Genomic DNA, 22,972 nt, shown 5'->3' on the forward strand with positions numbered 1-22,972 from the left:
GGCCCCATTTCAGCGCCCACGGATCTATCGATGAAGCGGCCAATTCTGGCCCACAAACTGAACAGCGCAGAAATAACAGCGGTCAAGCAACTGGTCACCGGATATCGGGAAAGTGCCGCCTTCCTGATGAGAAGCGCCGATGAGTTGGAAAATTTGTTACTCCAGCAACAGTAAAAAGATCCGAGTTCCTCCATCCGAGCCTAGAAGTCGCAGTTTAAGTTAAGCTAAAATGCTGGTGGAAGGATAATGTGTAAAATGTACTTGTGTCAAAATTATGTGCTAATTTGATGTAAAAACGTGTTAATTATACAAAAAAAAGTTAGAAATGAAACATTTGAAAACGTAAAAACCGACGAAAAACTTACAAAACACAGGGTGATATAGAACTACAAATAAATTATATTTATTTATTTCAATCGAAAGCAGGTCCGCTGAGGAAAGTTTAAACAAGAACCGAAAATGCAATACATACACATGAATGCTTTATATAATATACAGACAGGCAGGTGCAAGGATGTTGTGAAGATGCAATTTTCGGTTGCAATCCCCCTCCAAATGGTTCCAATTGTGGAACGGCTAACTAAATAGTGTATATTAGCTGCTATCAATTGCAATTTGCCAAAAAAAACTTACCAAGAAAAAACTAGAAAGTACTATTATTGTAAAGCGTAGACCTATGTAAATTATTCTTTACCTCTTGATTAATTCACACAAAGATCCCAATTCATTATGAAAAAAATATGCCAACAATGGTGACCTTAACATTTTGAGTGTTTTACTTAAATTTTTGAGAAATTCTTTTCATTCAGCAAATCAAATGACATTTCATATTTAGTTTGTACCGACCTGTTGCCATGTTTTCACGAACTTTTAATATAAAAGATTCTTTTGAATATCGCTTAAGCCAAATTCAACTACAGATACAGTAAACATTAAACGTTTAACGTGGTCGTTCAATTTTTTGAGCGGCATTTGCAACCAGATTTCGTATCTGGATACTTTTGAACGACGGATGCTGACAACTTTTTCACCAAATAGCACGAGAACATCGACCGTTATTTTGAACTGTTCTACTTTCAAACAACTAAGTGGTGCTGCACAAATTAAGATATTTTAATTGCCTATATTTATACCTGTTAAATAATCAAGGTTTTTCAATTTACGAGGAATTACTATTTTGTGTTGATATGCTGTATAACCAGCTGACTATTAGATTGGGATGACTGGGGCGAGAGCAAGAAGGAGCGAATATTGGTGGAACAAATTTGCGATATCGACAAATGGTTGCGTGCGTGAAGCCGAGTAGTAGGGGAGAATGAGGATACTTGATTCCTGGGGATACTTGATTCCTTCACTATATCTCGAAACAGGAATGACTTACATATATCAAATGTTCCAGAAAAATGGGCCAAACAAAACAACAATGCTGTTTTCGAAATGAAATTTAAAAATTTTATTTATTGAGCTATTGAACTTTGTTTGAAAAATTTAACAATATGTCATTTGAAGATCTTTTTTTATCACTTTAAAATGTTTCTTACATGAAAAAATTATAATAAAAATATTTATTCCAATATGTCAATCGTTAGAGTATAAAATGAACTTCATAATGCCATATATTCAAAGCAAAAGTAATCTCTATTTTTTTTTTAAGAAAGAGTTTTCCAAAATGTATGTTATGGGTATAATTGATCCCTAGAGTCCAAAAAGGTGTATTTTTCTTCCGAATGGATTGTGATCATTGGTGTCATAAAAAAACTAATATCTGTCCAATAACTAATGTTTATCCAGTAGTTATCTATAAAAATGGACTTAAAATACTGTATTTATCATAAAACTAGAAAATTGCGCCTTAAAGTATGCAATGACTATAGAGTAGTAGAGAAACTTTTAGAATTCTCTTTGTATGATACTAAACAACTTTGAAATGAGAACTTATATTGCAAAAATCTTTAGTAAAGGATTAAGTCTCCTGTAAATTAAAAAAATATCACGAAAATTCTTCTTGTTAATCTTCGAGTTCATGTATCGTACTAACTTTTGAAATTACACGCTGTCAGGAAATGCAAAAGACAGCGAGTTGCTAAATTTTGCCAAAAAGAAATGATGAAAATAGAAAAGAGGATCAAGTATCCCCGTTCTCCCCTATGGTTCGCTGTTTTCATGCGCCTTAATTTGGTCCATCGGCTTGGAAAAAGAATGTGAAAATATTAGCTTTAGCACTTCCAAAATATTTGGAAATGTATTTTTCATGCTCGTCATAATTTTTAATTTATTAATAAATCATAAGTGGTGTCGAGGTTTTTGAAAATTTCTGTACAAATAAGCTACGAATAATGGCGTCCACCATAATTGATCTATCTTAAAGCTAAATCGAGTGATAGGGTGCTTCGTTTGTTTTGTTTTTCGTTCCGGTCTCTAAGAACATTAATGTTAAATTTCTTTTTTTTTTAACACATATAGGATCTTAGTGAAACTTCATGTTCCTTTGAAGATATCTAAATTCTTCATAATACTAAAGCGTGCATCTTTTCAAGGAAATAATGGCTAGCATCTTACTAATGTCAACACCACCAGCCTACAGAAAGAGTAGAATGCATGCCGTGACCGAGGCTCAATTTCATGAGCTCTGGCTTAGAAGACTTAAACGCTATCCTCTAGGCCGCGGTTGGCGTATCTTGGTTAATTAGTATTTCTTAATGGTGTACAGAATGTGTTTGGGCAATGTTTCAAAATGCTGGATCAAGGTTTATTTGTTCGGGTTTTTTTTTCGCTCTGGCTTCCTATGAGCTTATATGAGCAAGTCTTGATCACGGGTTTCATTTTCACTCTATAAAACACATGACCAACCCAAGTAACCAAAAGTCTCATAGCTACTTAATCTTGTACGTTTTCAGTTCACATTTCGCTGAGTAAAAGGTATTCGAGAGAAATAAAATCCGTTTTCCTTAAGTGCTTCATTTGGACTTCTGAACGAACATAAAAAGTCTAAACAAGTAACATATAACATATTTGTGCGTTCTAAGCACCTTAAAAAGTCCGGATATCAACTCGGCTTATCGTACTTCGTTACGGACTTCTTGCGAACTATTTAATTCCATGGGGAACTTCTTACGAACTTTTTGGTTTAATGCGAAACTTGTTACGAACTAATTGGTTCCATGCGGAACTTCTATGGAACTTCAATGCGAATTGAGTTGTGTCAAAATTTTCAAGTGGTTTTTTTACATTCTCTTGGATAATTTTTCGAAAGCGTTCTCAATTTGTGAACAATAATGGATTATTTACAAAAAATACGAAAGAATGGTTTGTTTTATTACCGTCACCGGCTATTGGAACAAAAATGGAATGAGAAAAGAACATTACTTAAGTAAGTACATAAGATAATAATATTATGAGAATATTTTACTAATTAAAAGTTAAATTTCAGCACCAGCTTTCCATGAACCAGAGTTGTCAAACACAAAGGATCTTATTCTGCGCCTCGCGTGACGTGACGATAGTAGAGTCACCCAAGTCACTCTATTCCAGCAGTCGGTTTAGGTGAGGAACGTCACTTCGGATGAACTTTGTGAGTTCTTACCCTATTCTCGTAGTCACCGTGGGTGAGAATCGTCGCATTCAGGTGACGATTTTAGGTGAGAATTGTCGGTACCTTTTCAGGTGGCGACGAGATAGGAATTTAATCGAAAATTTATGTAAATCAGAATATTAGGCCCTAAATAGTTAATTATACAAATGAATGATAGTTTTGGAAACAAAATGAAACAAATTTATTTGCAAATATGATTTTTAAATATATTAAAACTTGTTCATTGCTATCTAAAATATGTAATTTGATTTGCGAAACGTTTAAACCATGAAATGGCTAAAGCTTTGAAAATCAAATATTAGTACTTTTCATTTTATTTTCACATTTTAATGTTAATATTCCATGCTAAAAAATACATTTTAAAATAAAAAAAAAATGTGGAATTCAAGTGAAGGATACAGGTGAGGATTACCGGTATCAATAAGCGACAAGTCAGAACATTAAAAGAAAAATGAATTTCCTAGGAGGTTTCAAAGAAAAATAAGCCGTTTATGAAAATCAATTGAATTCGCAGTTTTTCAGTAAGTTCAATGCTTTATTAAATAACTTTTAGAAACTCAAATTGAAATATGGATTCGACGCTAAAGCTGAAGCACAATTTTAAGTGTAGTTTTCGAATTCAAATCTGGAATCCATTTTAAAGGTAAAATGAAAATCAGATTCAGATTTATTTAACCGACATCTGAAGTTTGAATCTGATGCTGCTGCTGCTGCTATTTTGTTGGTTTCGTAAAGTTCTCGGCATTCCATAATGTTCTATCTGGTAAGCGAACAATTTCCGGCATGCCACGGGGGTAGCCTCGTTTGGGGAAAATATATAAATCGGCTGCATACGCCATGACTGAAAACGAAAAAAAAAATTATTTTCTCTTGGATGATGAGAATTTATTAAAACCATTCTGTTTCGAACAGTTTCAGATACAAAACACAAATTATTTTACATACCTGATAAACCTTTTGGAAATGTTTTTTGGAGCAGCAGCCGTCGGCATCTGCTTTTGTTTTTTCGGCAGTATGACCCAGATCCGAATCCAGCTTTGATGAGCGAAATTTTCACTTACGTCGCACAAATCGTCCGTTTATCATCCTCAGGCAGCTTGCTGTGACCGTAATCCGATGATGGCCATTTTCGAACCGAAATTCTAACCCGTTACACAAAAAATTAATTCGGAAAATCCGAAGCGAGAGCAAAATCAAAACAGCACCAGCTAAATTCTTCCATTTTGACAGAAGTGTTCATTCGGTCACTCACCTAGAATGAACCTCTGTCACTTTACCCGTAACGACTTCGGGAATAAGGTGACAAATCTCACGGTGACTCCGAGGTGAGGTGACAATCATCACGTCACGCGCGGCGCAGAATAAGGGCCAAACTCTTTAGTTTTGGAACATTCTTAATTGGTAACAGTTCGATCTATCATGTTCATTCTGAAGTTTTCTCATAAAAAGTAGCTTTATCCCTATTTCGATGGTGAATTGGACAAAAATAGGTGGAGGGAGAAACATAAATAAAGTTAAAATTATGAAATGCATATTTATCAGCTATTGTATATTATTAGGTTATAAATTAAAATTACATATAACTATTCACTAACAGACTACATTTCATAGTTTTTACGTTTTCCTCACTAGTAGAAACATAGTAATTCCGATTCTTCTTATTTTCCTTTTCAATTAAAGTAACTCTCACAGCAATATTAACGACACATCCATCACAGTACATTTTAACAAACATCAAAGGCAGATTATTTCGACGGGAAGTTCAACGATGGACACTTAGGAAATGTGGGTCGATTGAGCTCATTATTTTTCCAACGTTGAATGCGAGGATTTGCCGAAAAAATCGAACAATTCTGATAATTTTCATAAATTTTGTTTTCTGGTTTCAGCCAATCTAAAATGTACATTAAATGTGTATTAATTTAGGAAAATATTGAAAAACTATAAACAAATTACAACTTCCTCCTGTAGAATCTGTATCTGCATTTTTTTTTTAAATTGCATTGTATTGTAATAAAAATTACACCGGCTTGTTCACGGCCCACATATTTAGGTGTATTCCTTTTTTGAACTGCAAATAAGTATTATACAATGAGATACTTATTTATTTACATAGTATTCCGTCTCACGACATAACTTGACGAACATAATTCCTAAAATTCACTCGGTTCATAGCAACCGTTCTCCAATTTCTTGGGCACCCCACGTTCGCCAGATCACGCTTCACTTGGTCTAACCACCTCGCTCGTTGCGCCCCCGCTCGTCTTGTTCCTACCGGATTCGTAGCGAACACCTGTTTTGCAGGACAGTCGTCCGGCATTCTCGCAACATGTCCCGCCCAGCGTATCCGGCCAGCTTTCACCACCTTCTGGATACTGGGTTTGCCGTAGAGTCGCGCGAGCTCGTGGTTCATCCTTCGCCTTCACACTCCGTTCTCCTGTACGCCGCCAAAGATGGTTCTTAACACTCGTCGCTCGAATACTCCGAGTGTACGCAGGTCCTCCTCGAGCAATATCCATGTCTCGTGCCCGTAGAGAACAACCGGTCTAATGAGCGTCGTATACAGGTTACACTTCGTGCGAGGACTAAGTCTTCTCGACCGCAGTTGCTTGTGGAGTCCATAGTAGGCACGACTTCCGCTGATAATTCGCCTCCGGATCTCACGGCTGGTGTCATTGTCTGCGGTCACCAGTGAGCCAAGATAGACAAAGTCTTCGACTATCTCCAGCTCGTCGCCGTCGATTGTGACCTTGTTATTACTGGACAAGCGGGTTCGGTCGGCCTCGGATCCGCACGCCAGCATGTACTTCGTCTTGGACGTATTAATCATCAACCCAATCCTTCCTGCTTCGCGTTTCAGTTTGCGGTAGATCTCCTCCACCGCCGCAGATGATCTGCCGACTATGTCAATGTCATCGGCAAAGCAGATAAGTTGACTGGATCTGTTGAAAATCGTGCCCCGCATTTCGCCCACCGCTCGTCGAATAACACCTTCTAGCGCCACGTTGAACATCATGCAGGATAGACCATCACCTTGTCGAAGCCCCCTGCGCGATTCGAATGAACTCGACAATTCACCCGAGATCCGCACACAGCACTGCGTTCCATCCATCGTCGCCTTGATCAGTCTGATCAGCTTCCCGGAAAAGCCGTTCTCGTCCATGATTTTCCATAGCTCGTTACGGTCGATCGTGTCGTATGCGGCTTTGAAGTCGATGAATAGATGGTGCGTAGGGACTTGGTGTTCCCGGCATTTTTGGAGGATTTGCCGTAATGTGAATATCTGGTCCGTCGTTGACCGTCCCTCCATGAAGCCGGCCTGATGACTTCCCACGAATCTGTTTGCTTGTGGCGTTAGGCGGCGGAGTAGGATTCGGGACAACACTTTGTAGGCGGCATTGAGGACAGTGATCGCTCGGTAGTTCTCACAGTCCAATTTATCGCCCTTCTTGTAGATGGGGCATATTACCCCCTCCTTCCACTCACAATGAGATACATATGTCACAAAAAAAATTCAGTTCGTGCACTTACGTTCAAATTTAAATGTTGTGGATACGACTCACACTTAGATTATCTATTCATTGTGTGCAAAATTGAAGGCATAGCATAGCATAGCATAGCATTGGGTGACTACACACATCTTGAATTGGCTGATACACAAGGTACAACTAACAATCAAGCCTAACACTTGATGCCAAAATGAGTACCTAGGTTCAATACTCATTTCAAGTGTTATTATTGAGAATCAATGTGGTACCATAATGCACACCGTGACAATTCAATGCAATCATATAGGGATAATCTGAACAGCGAAATGAACTTTTCAGGTGCAAGAGAACTCATGCGACCCTACATACAAGAATGCTGTTTCAGATAGGTAGAGGGAGGGTTATTTGCGTTTAAAGGAAATCCTACTTGGCAGGTAGGATTGATGGGTGAAAATTATTTAAATGTAATTAAAAATGGAAAGAGCTCACCAAATTGTTGTTGTTGCACAGCATTGACACTCCTCTCTGGAATCGTTAACCTGGTTCCTACATCTTGCTAAGCTGAATCAGCCCAGGCCAATGTCCACCCGATTTCGTCATCCACGGTGAAACAGCGTCTTAGTTGGTAGGCAAATCATCTGTTTCGGAAAGCAGCTCATCGGGGAATGTTTAATTTGTTCTTCAAACGATGGTATTTTAAAAATTTCCAAAAACACCATTGTGTGCAAAATTGAAGGCAAGGATAATTTATTTCGTACGGCAACCATCGTTTCACAACTTCTGTTTATACTTTTTGTTGTTCACTATTTTTCATCCCGCCTACTTTTAAAAGGATAACCCGAAAATTAATTCAAATAGATGTTTTAAATACAATTGAATCAGAAAACAGTCATGGTTCAAAGGTAACGTGCTCAGCTTTCATTCCACAGGTTCAGGTTCAAATCTCCATGCAGGAAAATTTTTCAAGTAAGTTGAAAATAGTTGAAAATACAAACAAATATAAATAGTAATAAAGATTAAAGCAAATCGGAATTCAAAGTAAAACACGACCTTAAAAACGCTTTATTTTTAAAAGATTTTTTTTTTTAAAGTTTCATTTGAAGCTGAGTAGCCTTCTACTCAGCTTTGTTTATGGAACTTGAAAGTATCAATAAGAACTTAATATTTCAGCTGAGTAGAACGCTAAAAAGCCTTCAATCAGGGCTGAATAAGCTTCTAAGAGACCATTCTATGGAACTTTTGGTTACTTGGGCAACATCTTTATGCAAAGTGTTAGTGATTCTCGTTTTTAAGCTTTGTTGAAGATTTAAAAGCTTTCTTTGCCTTGACAACATTGGAGATGAAAACTTAAAAATATCTGAAAAGCTAAAATCTGATCGATAAAGCTTAAATCTGACCACTAAAAGCCTAAGGAGATGTAAAACGTTACATAACCTAGGGGGCAGATTCAGATACTTATAACGATATTTATGCTAAGGTTGAGGTAAAAATTAGAGTAGTGGCTTGGCGCGAAATTTAATACGTAATTCAGTTAAGTATTCAGTAATTCTTCCAGCCTGACGTTGTAGTTTACAGCACTGACACGTTCAATGATGGTGAAAGTCAGACAGACCAGCTTTCTTTAAACTAAACCAAACTGCTGGCGTAGACAGGGTGTCCTTTCTCAAATTTTCGCTTTTGTGCCACGTGCCTTTGGTTAAACTGCTCTTCTTACAGTTTAGCTCAAGTAGTGTTGTTCGCCCTGAACTTGGCTTGAGCAAGTTCAAAGTTGTACGATGTTTCCTCCCCATCGAAATTTCAGAAGGCGAAAGATCTGTACTGACTTTTTGGGAGCCAGCATAAAATATAAGATCGTGTGATGGAGTTGTGTGTTTCAGGCAAAAGCTTTCTCAGGCTCCGCTTAAGTGTGTCCACAAACCGTTCAGCTTGGCCGTTCGATTGTGGATAATACGGCGCAGCTCGAATGTGCAAAATGCCCAGGAAGGCACACATTGTTTTGAAAAGGCTACTGGAGGATTGCATCCCTATGTCGCTCACAATGGTTTCTGCTCAGCCGTAGCGTGCCAATGTTTCCACAAGCTACTTGGTAGCCACTTTTTTGGAGATCGATGAAGTTCGAAAAATGTCAAGCCATTTTCTGTAACAGTCGAATATCCTCGAAATCTTGGTCTACTCCAGGCCAGTAGACGTGGCTGCGCATCACCGCTTTCATTCTGTCTTGTCCCGGAAGACCATGGTAGAGAGCCTTGAGAACTTTTTGCTGATAGACATGCGGAACAACAACTCGATCTTCTAGCATGAGGCACTCGCGAACCAAGGATAGTGCATCTTTGCGAGCGTATAACGGACGAATAGAATCTTCAACCTGCTTCACTGACTTGGGCCACGATGACTGAACGAGTTCGATGACTTCGATGCTTGAAGTTGATTGATAGAATGTTAACAGCCGCATCGATCGTACTAATAATTTCTCCTTCTAGTCTCCACAGCAGGATCGCAGTAAGCAAGGATAAAATCAGAACGTGGACGGATCTCAAACTGCTCGAAAGAATTCTGACATTTTTCGTCCCAGTGTTATTTGGTGTCTTTGGATGGCAAAGATCGTGCATGTTGCGTGGCATGCATAAAATTGCTGCAGTCTTTTTTCGATTAGGCTTTATTCACTTCAAGATAATGTACATATCTTCGACATAAAAAAAGAAGCATTTCACGATCCTCAAGGTACGTATATCTCCACTCCTGAATGCGCTTCAGAGCTTCCAGAGCGCACATCATCGAGGTAAGTCTCAACCCCGATGATATTCTGGAAGGTCCCAGGAGCTGACCCGGTGGTAAACGATTAAATTTAAAAAGGCCACGATGTGTGAGATATTTTTTTTTAGGAATCGCTTCTTCTCCACAGGTACTTATAGGTGGGCATCATCCGATAGGCCTTCATTTCTTACCAGGATTGTACGACACACACTGGTTAGCACTCCTCCATGTGAACGACTCGTTGAAAATCCTTGCAGCAATGATCCTGGTACGAACACTCACGGACAAAATGCAGTTCTTCGTATTTCCATTTTATCACTTCTGTTTTTGAACTGTTGTTAGTTTTAGTTGCGATGGGTAGTGGTGCTTTCGATGAATGCTTGAAGCTGTTCTTCTTCTTGGAACTGTCTATCTTGTGAGTGATTGCGTTCACTGAAGCACTCTCGCCCCCACCTACCTTGACGGGAGTGTGGTGCCGGTGAAGGTTAGGCGATATGATTGCCCTCAATCCTATGGGGCCCTATGAGGAGGGTGATCGGAGTGATCACAACCACCCTCCCCCCTCCTCCTCAAGCGAGAAATAAGTTCATACCTACGTTCATTCGAAATTAACTCGGCCCAAGCGTGGATGGTTATCCAAAGCGAATCTCGGCTACAGTCGGACGGAGTAAGTAGTAAATACTGTCATGCAAAATTCACCAAAAGCTCCAAGGCAGCAGGTCTTAAAATCAATGTCGGAAAGACCAATTCGATGGAAATCAATACAGAAAATCGTTCCAATTTCGTGGAAGCTGGACCACAGGTTGAGACAGTGGAGTGCTTCCAGTATCTTGGTAGCCAGATTACGCCTGATGGTGGTACCAAGAAGGACATCGAAATCCGGATCAGAAAAGCCCGATTTGCGTTTGCGAGTCTCCGAAACATCTGACGGTCACGCCAGATCTCTCTACGAACTAAGATCCGAATCTTCAACTCAAACGTCAAATCCGTATTGCTGTACGGGTGTGAAACTTGGTGCACATATGCGGTGACGACGCGAAAACTGCAAGTTTTTGTGAATCGCTGCCTGCGGAACATCATCCGCGCTTGGTGGCCTGGCAACTGGATCTCAAACGTTGAACTTCATCGCCGGTGTCATCAAAAGGCGCTAGAAATCGAGATTCGGGAACGTAAGTGGAGATGGATTGGGCATACGCTGCAAAGAGATGAAAACGAGATTTGCAGAGAGGCGCTTGACTGGAATCCAGATGGGCATCGAAGAAGAGGCAGGCCCAAAAGCTCGTGGCGGCGAAGTCTAGCCGCTGAAATCCACACAGTTGACGAGAACCTTGGCTGGCAGCAAGTGAAGACGCTGGCTCCGGATCGCCAGCAGTGGAGATCTTTTATCTCAGCCCTATGCGCCGGTCAATCGGCGCTGGACCCTTAGGTAGGTAGGTAGGTAGGAAATTCAACGCATTGAAAACTGTCACGAAGATATTCCCAAAACTGTCACGGAGCTTAAAAAGCTTTCATACCCACGAACAAACTTTCGCATGAGGTAAAACAAGGCATCGCTGTGCATTGCATGACCGATCCTTGTAAAACTGTCGGGGAAGAAATATTTTCATCGAGGTGTATGTGCGACGTTCACAAGAATACTGTCGTTCGCCAGTACTTTTCGGAAGCCTGGATACGATGGCACTCGGCAGTAAGGTCAGACAGTTTTTACTACCTTCTTGTTTATCCGGCAACGATATTTGTATTCCGGCGTTTGCTTTGCGTGAAGGCCACAAACAAACATTGAAGTCAAGCGGCTACACCGAAATCTTCACAGCAATTAACTTTACCTTGATAGGCTTGGAAGTCATCCGAGGGACTTTAGCTGAGCGTGAGACAGCGATATGGCTTGCAAAAAGTTGGTGTATGCGCCGAATAACTCCATGAGTTTTTTTTTTACTGTTTTGTTGAAATTACACTCCCGTGGAAGCTTGGGCTCTTGGTTTGTATACTCCGTGTGGGTTTTCAGCTAAGTTTACGGAGCAACAAACGAACTTCAGCTGCCTCCTCCAAGCTCGCTGCATCGAGCCGAAATGCATCCTCATGACGGCTGAACCAATTATCAAAAGTGTGGTAAGAATCCGGATTGAAGTGGAATTCTGTGACGGATTTTGCCAAAGATTTCATCCTGACATCGGTGGTCACAGGTCTTTCGACAGGGGTGATTGCTGCTGCTGAAGCCATCGCATTACGCGAAAATGCCAGCTCGGTGAGGAGTTTTGCTGGGTGTCCATAAGGATGACGAACTTCTTCTTGAATTTCTCATCCATTGTGTAGCACGGATTTGTTTATATGTGAATTATATATCACTGAAATGCAGGATTCAATTCACACTCCTCGCCGCCAAAATGTTGTAGATCTCAGAAGTCGAATAGTATGACTTGTAACCATGTGAAAGTTACTGTTCAAGATTACTAAGATTCGTCGAGGTAACGTTAAATGTCAAGGAAGTGTTAGCAGGGCCGCAGTAAGTCGTTTTATCTTAGCAAGCAATACCATCGCTTACGCTGTTCCAAAAAACATAGAGCAGGCGCAGTAAGCCAAACAGCAGTTCGCACCGTGAAAACCTAATTCAAGTGTGCGTGAAAAACCGGCCTCATAACCCCGTGGATACCTAAATATATACCCGACCTGACGCCATTTTGCTTCCCTCTACTGTTCACCAGGACCCCGAGGTTTTAGTTCGAGACTTCTACCGCTCGTGTTCCTCCAAAATCCTACAGAAGTGCCTCAGAGGAACCCTAGCAGCCCGCCGTAGCCACTTGGTAAGCTCCACCCGCCGTGACGGAGTCTGGCACCACGAACCCAACTAAGCCACTAGTGTACCTCGGTCAACAACTATGACGAGACACGGGACATCCGACGGTGTATGAAAGAGTAAACCGAAGAAGAAGAGCCCGAAGCAGTAGAGTAAGGTAGCAGAGTCTTGCACAGTCACTAAGGGGATATTTAGAGAATTGTCGACAAGTTGGAATAAAGGTTTCGAGCGAAGCTCGAAATTGAATTTGCTAGCGTTTCTTTGTAAGTGGGGTAGTAAGGGGAGTCTCAACCCACGGTTAGAGACTTGAAAAACGATAGATACTTATCACAACATTTATTATAAGATTGATGTAAAAACTACAGTGGTAGCTTGGCGCATCACGAATCTTGAACAAGCTGCAAAGTAAAAGTTGTTGGTTGCTACTGGCTGTGCCTTGCTACATGTGTGGTAGAAATACATAAATACATAAACATAGCAAATTCGCGATATCGACACATCTGTTTAACCGAAAAACAAACTCTTGAAGCCATTTTAAATGTTTCAGAACATTCAGGTAGAAAGTGGTTTTTCTGCCAAAGCTTAGTGAGCTGCCAAAAGATCCTTCGGTATTTTCCGGCGGATATTTTCATCAGAGACAGCTCTGGTGAGGACTTAGAGAACATTACCCAGCGGGTATGCTGAAATATGGCGATATAACACTGAAGATGCTAAGCAAGTAGCTAGTGAAATATTTGTATGTTTTTGGGTTTTCTTTTTAAATATTTTGGTTGAATTGAATGGAAGTCATCCACTACCTTCGTTCATAGATTCATTCAAACAAGAGATTTTGCAAACCTTCTTTTTGAATATAAAAAATTTGCTAGCAAATACCAAACTTATTTGTTTTTCCCGAAAACATGTGACTATGAGATACACAACAAATAAGGCCGGAACAAATTTCAAATCCTTCTTTTGTCACTCGGAGTTGGAACATCGCGAGGGGGGGGACAATAAAAAATAATGCGAAAAACAAATAAATTGGAATAAACTGCATGCAACTTGTATGCAACCAAATTGCATACTATGTTATTGCATAAAACCTATAAATCAAGTATGTTTTTATCGAAAAATTAAATAAAATCAAGAATACAAAATGTGAATTAACTTCCAACTTTCCAAAATTTGGTTCTTGGTCTTGTAATCTTTCGGATATTTGAATTTTTATTTAAAATTTACTTAAAATACTTCAAACTTTATTTATTCCCCCCTTCGGGATCTTGGAAATTTCGAAGGAGGGGGGGGGGGGGGGTGACAAAAGAAGGAATTGATATTTGTTCCAGCCTAACATAATGTTTAAAGGATCGATTCGTTATACACGCAGCGAAAAAGGTTTTTTAGGACAAAGGAGTTTTCCTTTGTTTAGTCGCCAAACAAAGGAAAATTACTTTGATTCTGGGACAGTTAAAAAATCCTTTATTTCTAATCTGTTTTCCTTTATTTCAAAGAATTTTTCACTATTCAAATTAAAACAAATTCTTTGATTCAAAGTATTTTTTTTTAAGTTCAAAGAATGAATCCTTTGTTTCAAAAATTTTTCTTCAAAATCAAACTCATAATACATTGTTTCAATCAAAACGGAGTTTGTTTCAATAGAATATTTTTTTGAATTAAAATAATTTTTTTTTTGTTCAAACGCCAAAATTTCTCTGAGTGTACCACTGACCAAGTTGTATGTAACCGTGGTATAAATACCATGTAAATAAAAAATTTAAATACTTGATAATAAAAATCTGGAACTGTTGTTGTTCGTCTCAATTTTTTCAAACACTTTTGGCATCTTTGTTAAAGCTTCGATATCTGTCCAGGTTTCGTCGTAGCTTTATTGGATAAAGCTCGTCATTATTTAAGCATTCCTAAGTTTGACTTAATAGTTCTCACTCTCTCTACAGTCCGTCAGCCAGAGAGTGAGTCCTTCAATCAGAGTTGATTGGACCTTTTGGAAACCGAACCAACTCCCCAACTCTCAAAAGAGACCTCCGGCGAGGCCGTACTACTCTACCTCGCTCAGAACCCAAAGGGATGCCATATCAGCAGTATGTTGTTTTATTTTTTACCACTGGCTGGAAATCTCCACCTTTGCTTTGGTAAGCTTCTTGATCTCTTGCACGTCGTCGTTGGCATTAGTGTGGCCTAGCTTAAGCTCTCGTGACCATCGAGGTTTGGGCGGCATCGGACGGCGGCAATGATGGCAGTTCGCGAAAAACCAGTTTGGTTACCTACTCTCCTCCCGCAATCAGCCAGCATCCCTCAGCTTAAGGGTATTAAGGCTCTGGCTGGCTGAGCTCATACGAACAATTCGCAACCAAGAGATCGCATATCGGGTGGGTAACTTCTTTGGGTATTGAAGGAACAACGCATTGCATCGGATGGATGCTGGCTGGTTGGTTCTTTTCGATATCGATTGGTTGTTGGTATGCGCTCTTTGGGAGTGAGCTGCGCGGATTATGCGGATCACTTGGGCGTTGCTGGGGGTCAGACTCGGTCTCCGGGCTAAGGTGGATAGGAGGGAGCTGCCGAGAGCGGTCGGCGAAAGAACTCAATTCAATTAATTTTAGGTGGAGACAAACGCTCCAAAAAAGGGGTCATTGTGGTTTTGGCTCGTTTGTTTACTCATATCAATTGACCAAGAATTAAGGAACGAGTTTAAGAGAATACTTATTGATAACATTTTCAAACTTGAAACTTAAATGCACTCGATTCATATTGTCCAAAACCCGTGTAATTTAAATCGAAAAAGTCTAATAAAACTCTAAACTCTAAAATATATCTTAATTTACATTTTTATGCAGAAAAAACTATCGATTGCTGAAGAGTTAAAAAAAGTTACTTAAATATGTTAAATTTATTTTACAACATTTCTCTTGATCTTCAAAATATCCTGATTCATGACTAAGATTTCCATAAGCATTGATTACAGCAATTTGAAATGATTCGAATTGTTTTATTGCGATAACCTCAAAATCCAGTGCAAAGTCCATTCTAGTTGCTAGAATATTAAGTCTCGCAAAATGCAAATTGATAAAAAAAAATCGAAAATCAACTACTATGGATAGTCGTAGAAAAACTCTGTGTTTCGTGATTTATAAATTTAATGATGCCAAAGTATACCAAAATGTCACAAATTACGTCAACTTTCCAATTCACTTTTCGAAAATTTTCTATTCTGACTGGAACAGCTTTGGCGGCTGATTTCTAATAAGTTTGGATTTTACGCCTTTTCGTACATTTTTTTGGCGATGACCTTAAGAAATTTAATAAAAAATATCTCCATATGTGCAACTATTAGCTTTTAACTTCAGCTTTCTCTGGCACTAAATAAATATTATTTCGAGCACTTTAAAATTGACTACGGACTACGGATTTTAAGCATTTCTATGGAGCTGCGGATCGATGTTCAGAATCTACGGATTTTCAGCAATTCTTACGGATTTCCAAAGGAATATCGTAAAAGATATAGGAATTCTGCGGATAAACGAAAATTCTACCTAACGACCAAAAAAAAAGTCATCAAATTTCATTTTGCCTGAATCAGAAATTTTCTCTATTTTCTACGGATTTGAGCGATTTGCAATCTGGCAACGCTGAGGATTTGACCACCGGCGGTATAAATAGGTATACCAAAAAAATAAAATAATACGAATAATAGTCATTTGAAGTTCAAAAACTGTCATTTGACCCCTTCCGGTACCTTTAGTGTAAGTAAAGAAATAACCCTTCCGGCCTATGGAAAGGTGACCTTCAAAAAAGTTTTTTTTGTTTTTATTCTTTGAAACCAAAACTAATGGCTTCCATTTTTACTTGATATATCACCAATCGTAGAACATACACCCAAAATAATTTAGAAATTTTTTCTACGGAATTTTTCACGTAAACAAAAATTTTGTTGCGACCTATAGATTTTATGTGATTGTGTCATAACTTGTTTCCTTCCACATAGACGATTCATGAAATTCACGTAAAGTCTATGTGGATGATTTGAAATCCGTTTTAAGCCTTTTTTTAACGATCGTGAAGCACGCGATTCTTAAAAGAAGAAAAACGACCCATGGCTGCAGTACTCGACCATTCCTCAGTCTTTGTTTGCTTCTGTCCCCACAAATTTTACGCGAAATTTTAGAAAAAGAATATTGTTTTCTTGCTCAAGGCATTCAGGGCTTTCCCTGGGAGGTCGGAGGTGGCAAAACTGGTGGTCCACGGATGCGTCTACCGGTGAGTTAAGGTTGCAGGAGGCAAAATCATATCCATTTTTAACTTTTTACTATAACCTTACAGGCACAGCAACACAATTTCTATACGATTAGTAACAGCAGCAGTGAATACGGATGCAATATGGCAACTTACAGTCTCTGGAGAAATATTCCGCGACCAGTAACAGTTACGACCCAGAAGTCGGTCACAGGTCACTTTGGTGTTTTTTTTTATTATAGTGAGTGTTTAGTGAATGGTCAGTCTCATGTGAATAAGTGCCTAATATAATAATGTGCATGCAGAATAAACAATTTTACGTAAATTTATGGTTGATATTTTAATTAAAATAATTTAAAATAGTATGAATACGTAAAAGGAACAATAGAACTGATTAAAACAACACCTCAACACTAAATTTATTTCACGTAACTTCCACCTTCCAACCAAGTTGCAACGATCTTAAATTCACGTAAATTTTAGATGACATTCATGAAGCACCAATTCTTATTAGGGGCGTGTTCACATGTTTTAATCGTAGGAGCTACGTGAAAATCAATTGGATAAAAATTATGTAGTTTTTCACGTAGCCGCTACGTGCAAATTATTTTGGGTGTAAGAAAGTAAAATTCGGTTCTTCATGCATACACAATGCTAACTTTTAACAAAAAGCCTAACTGAAGGGTTTTAAGATGCAGCAAGCCGGTTAGAAACATATGGACAAGATTTAGTATGAGGTTAAGTATGTACATAATCATTTATCTACATAATATATCCCTTTCATTACACTTTGAGCTGAGGATTACAAACTTAAAAAGGGGGATTACAAACATGAAGTTACCAGTTCTTGAATAAAAATAGGAAAAAAATATCGGAACGTGAAAAAAAAATCAGAGGTATTTTGAAAAAATATGACAATAAGAGAAGATTAGAAAACAATTGACAAATTTTCTCAATATACTGATTTTGATATTTTTCTGTACACTTTTGAACACTATATCGAAGAGTAGTACTTTTAATTTTACTTTACTTTATTTCTTAAAATCCCAGACAATTAAACAAAATAAAAAATACATTTCGAAATTGAAGTTTCCGGTAACAAACAGGCCTTTTCAAAACCAAACTTCGTTCTGAAAAACAATCATTTTATTATTGATTTGCAAGACCAAAATTTTAATGATTCTCGTTTTGATACTAAACATTTGAGATAAGTGTATGATAGTTGCTATGAGTTTAAATCTTATTGGAAAACTATGATAGTTCATTTATTTTCTGAAGTATTTTCACTGTATCATGATTCGAAAATATCGAATTTTTATTATCAATTCTTTAATACTGTTCTTATTGTGAAATAAGATTATCAAAATCAGGTTCTGAGGAAAGAAGCTTCGAGAACTTGTTTTTCATTGATTTTCTTGTGAATTTCAAACATTCATACTAAGTTTTTATTTGAATTGAATATTAAAAATTTTGCATGATGAATAATTTCAACATAATTTTTTCCTTAATGCTCATATTATTTCCAAATTTTTCAAATGATTTCTTAATATTATTAAAAATCATGAAAAGAAGGGTTAACTTCTGAAAGAAAAAGAAACTATTTTTCAATGAAGATTCTTAGCCAATAACAATTGAAATAACTAAACTTTCAGATAGAAGGTGTTGAATCGGAAACTAGGTTACAACTTAAAATTTAAATTATTTTAATGTGGATGAGCTGGAAGCAATACCGGCGATATAAATAAAAGGTGTGAATCTTAGAAAACAGCCATTTTTTAGATTTTTCCAATCACCTCTTATTTTTAAGATATGGTGTTGACAAATTTAAAAAATAATCAGTTTTGACAAAAATCAATCATTATAACTGATGAAATAACCAACCTTCTTGAAAACAAAAAAAATTGGGTGTATTTCATCTTTCATCCATTCAACGATATAAATAAGGCAAAATGCCACAAATAAGATTTCTGCAGTTTAGTAAACGATACTGAAGATTTCAAAGTATTATACAATTTTGTTCAAGAATAAAAAGCGTTTTTATTTGTGTGACTTCAAAATATCTTATTCTTTATTTTGTTTTAAAATTTTCTTTAAATTTCCAACTTCAACAAAATGGGTAAAACAGAAACTTCTATTATTTTTTCTCAAACAGATATTTTAAACTGTTGTCAAAAAAGTGCACAAATTATTTTAAAGTATTTTTTAAATATTTCAAAAGTTACACCGAAAACATAAAAATCTTACCTAGTAAAGCAACTGGGCATACTTAGTTTCCCCTAAACAGATCAAGTTTAACATTTGAAAAGGGCTTAGCTTTTCAGGCAAAAATGATATACCTACATATACATTTTTAACTCGAAAATTACAATTCCTACCAAATGTGGTTCATGATTAAAATTTTTTGAAAAATTGGTTTAATTTAAAAAAATTAGTTTTTTTTGACAACCTACACTGAGAAAAATGCATTTCAAAAACTAAAACTGAATTTATCAAAAACGCCATCTCAAAATTTAATGCAATTTTTTTTTCTAAGACGTGCCTTTACTATAATGCCTAAGAATCGTCCGAGTACTAGCTGATTTTACTCGGCCTTGCTCAGGTTCACATAAAATATAAATCAAAATGAGTCGTTTGACTTTTTGAAATTTGAAAGCTGTATGTTCACCATCATAACAAATTTGACCATGTTTGGCCATGTAAGCTTTGTTTGTTTTGTTAGTCTTCTTAAAGTTTTAATTGAGATTATAAGCATAGTTTATCGTTTTCATAACTTATAGCTATTAAGTTTGCTTATAGAAATTTGAAAGAATTGGCTGTCCCGATACGTCCGGAAGATAATGTGGCAACCTTATGTTACACCCACCATTTTTTTAAGAAGCTTGAATTGATTTATCCATTTTTATCTACAAATGATAACTATTTTTTTAATCTTTTCCATGTGTTAGTAAAAATCCAGTATATTTAGCTTGTAAATATTTGTGAATGACCTATTTCCAAGATGGATAATCTTCCCATAGAATTATATACCTATTTAATTTAAAGTTTTTAAGTACCTATTTTGAACTAAGAAATTTCTGAATAGAATTCCGCTGAAACCTTGTAAAAGACTTCCTCTGCATGTTTTCAGTGTGATTTTTTAGTTTTCTTATAATTGGATGGTAGAATTGAACACATCAATGCACAATAATAACTTGAAATTTATAAATTTACCAACGAAATTAAATTGTACCAAACTGAAAACATCAGATTCAATTACAAAAAAGTTTCATGCGTTGGATTTGGTTTTAACTTTTTGCATAAAATAAACGTTTAATTGTCTAGTTCCTATTGTAAATTTAATTCCTACACGGCAATCGAAGTGCTGAGATCCCAGCCTTGAACTTTCAACCCTCAATTATTTTTTTTTCCATATGAGGAATCCCAAAAATACGAAAATGGTTTGTTCCTGAAAGCTGGAACATTAGATTTCAGTCCTAATAGTTATTCAACTGAAGAAGTCAATTCGTAATGAAATTGAATCATTGTATCCATAATCAACGTCCCTCAGCGACGGTTGAGAGCGATTTGAAACCACTGTTCTTATCAATATATTTCTAACAAGCGAGTAGTATTTTTTTAGTCCTTAAATGAGGGCTCATTCTTGCAATCAAATACCTTGCACCGGTACCACGTAAAGCCCTAAAATAAAAGTGCGGCAGTCTGTCACCGCGGAGTTCCAATCGAACTGTCAAAAGTCGTTCCAATCGAGCATAACCATTTTTGCCATTTCAAATTCGTGGCAAGTATTGCAATCTGTGTGACTGTGACTTTCAATTTTTTAATTGAAATTAATCAAGAAAGCAGAGAAAATTCATTGGAGCAAAACGGAAAGAACCAGTTCATTTTTATTTTAACAATGGACACAACGGAGAACAAATTAAATAATATTCACAAAACGAAAACCAACTTCACAATCTGCGACACAGTTGCACATCAACAAGAAGTCATGCGAATGTTTTCGTTATTGGCAGTGTTGAAGGATTACAGAAGCTTTTTCAGTGCTGCCGAATCGGTGAGAAATTCAGTCTGCCGCACTTTTACTGTAGGGCTTTAGTACCACGTGCTTTGAACAGTAAAAGAAAAAAAAACACTCGCCAAAATTTCTCCTTTCAAATTTTTAAGGCTAAGCAAGCTTTGATTTGCTTTCCAGCATGTACACATCTAGCGTAACATTTCAAAAGGGCGAAACTGACAATTGTAAACAAATCGAGTTAAGGATCATTCCGAATGTACGCGAATCCTCAAATCCCTTAAAACTTAAAAAAAAACGATAAAATTTTATCGGGCGAAACTTCTTGTTGATGCATTTTCGTTGTAACGTAATGTTACGTCTAATGAAAATGAGGTTAATTTCTCTATTCGTGTAGGGCCAAAAGGCGTAACTGAGTTGACCGTGTGTGTGACAAAACGGCCTATCTAATTAGTTTTTTTCGTGTAGGACCAAAGGAAACTTCAAAACCAAAACAAAAACGACCGATCAACCGCGCGAAACTTGCAGGAGTAACTGGAATCCAAAACATAATAGGGCGAAACTCGAAAATATCTGAAATTTGGTAAAAAAAATGTAAAAGTTCTTGATAACCAACGAACAATAATTGAATATAATGCACATTTATTAATTGTCTTGAACAAAAAGTGGTCGATTTTTTAAATAGTATTTGATTAGATTTTCCGAATTTCAAATGCGTTTTTCTCGTTTCGAGCTAACTGCTAGTTTCGCCCTTATGAAATGTTACGGTAGACATGAACTCTGAATAGTCGTTTCTAATGCCTGGCACATAGTGAAAATCGGCTGACAAAATGGGTGCCACGACTTTGGGTTCGTGGGAATAAAACGAAAGTTGTATGAAAGGGTTCCTTTTCTGGGGTGGGAGGGGCTCATAACTATAACCTCGACCTTTCTCATGTCCAATTTCATCACTATACCAAATTTCAAGCTGATAAGTTAAGCAGTGTGGATTTGTATAAGTTGCTCCCCGATCAATTTTGGCAACACGCCCGTACATTTTGTGTTGCCAAAATTGAATGATGCCAAATTCGAACGGTTTTTTTTCTCATTTTGTTTTTCAGTTATTTTTACAAAATAACTATTATTATTATCGAAAACATCATTTAAAGTAAAATTCCGACCATTTGTAGTCATTTTTTTTTTAATTTCATCAAGGTTTTTATGCATTTTACACTTTTCTTGCTTTGTTTATAATGTTTGTTTCCTTTTGTCATATTTGCTGTTTTTATCATTCTCAATCATTTTCTAGTTGTTTTTTGTTATATTCAGTCTTTTGTTTGAATTAGTTTTTAATTTTTTTTTAATTTTTCATCTTGTTTTCATCATTCTAGAGAACTTTTTAACATTAAAAAATGGTTTTTTGCTGTTGCATTTTATCACCATTTCAGAAAATCAAAACGTATTTATGGTGTTGGTCTGAATTAAATTGGTCCTCTTATAACGAAAACCAAAAGGTAATGTTGTTTCTAAAAACCGCTCGATTTTGGCACATGTGCCAAAATCGGATGTTGCCATAATCGAATGTTGCCAAAAACGAATGGAGTCTGTTTACAAACATATATAGCCCAACACATCTGTATATATTAGAGTGATGAATGTTCTACAAAGTATTGCATTTTATTCTTCATGCAATTAAACGCACAATACTGAAGAATCACATTTGATATAAAATGAGATTTTAGAATTTTTCAGATGCAAAAAAATCTCAAAGCACGTTCGCTTGATGTAATGAATTTTAAAAATTCTAAATCTGAAATGACAAATGTAACCAGCGTTATTTTTGAAGATTATAATTTTCGGCTTCATTATTTTAAGTTGAATTTAACCTCTGGATTTTGGTAAGGATAAGCTAAATCTGGGGAAATGTCATTTTTCGATTCATTTAAGATTACTATGGATTTAAAATTTTCTTGATCCGATATTTGCCAACGCATTAGACGAAAACCATGTTAGAAAAGTTGACAATCTAGAGTAAAATCTAGAGGAATGATCGAATGATTTAGAAGTTGTTTTCGTAAAACTTAAATTGATTGATAATTCACATTTTGTTTTTTTTTTAATTCAAAATA

At 36.9% G+C, this 22,972-nt stretch overlaps 1 protein-coding gene across 7 annotated transcripts in view; it reads left to right on the forward strand.

Moving 5' to 3' along the window:
• Positions 1-762, forward strand: part of LOC129747110 (nucleolar protein 4-like) — a 38,380-nt gene extending 37,618 nt beyond the window's left edge. For all 7 annotated transcript variants that reach the window (XM_055741137.1, XM_055741142.1, XM_055741140.1 and 4 more), the window contains one exon: positions 2-762. In XM_055741137.1, the coding sequence (XP_055597112.1) occupies positions 2-174 (173 nt within the window). In that variant the 3' untranslated portion in view covers positions 175-762. The remainder of the gene's footprint in view (position 1) is intronic.
• Positions 763-22,972: the final 22,210 nt, after the last annotated feature.

The sequence above is a fragment of the Uranotaenia lowii genome, chromosome 2 (genome assembly GCF_029784155.1).
Source record: "Uranotaenia lowii strain MFRU-FL chromosome 2, ASM2978415v1, whole genome shotgun sequence".
Lineage (NCBI taxonomy): Eukaryota > Metazoa > Arthropoda > Insecta > Diptera > Culicidae > Uranotaenia > Uranotaenia lowii.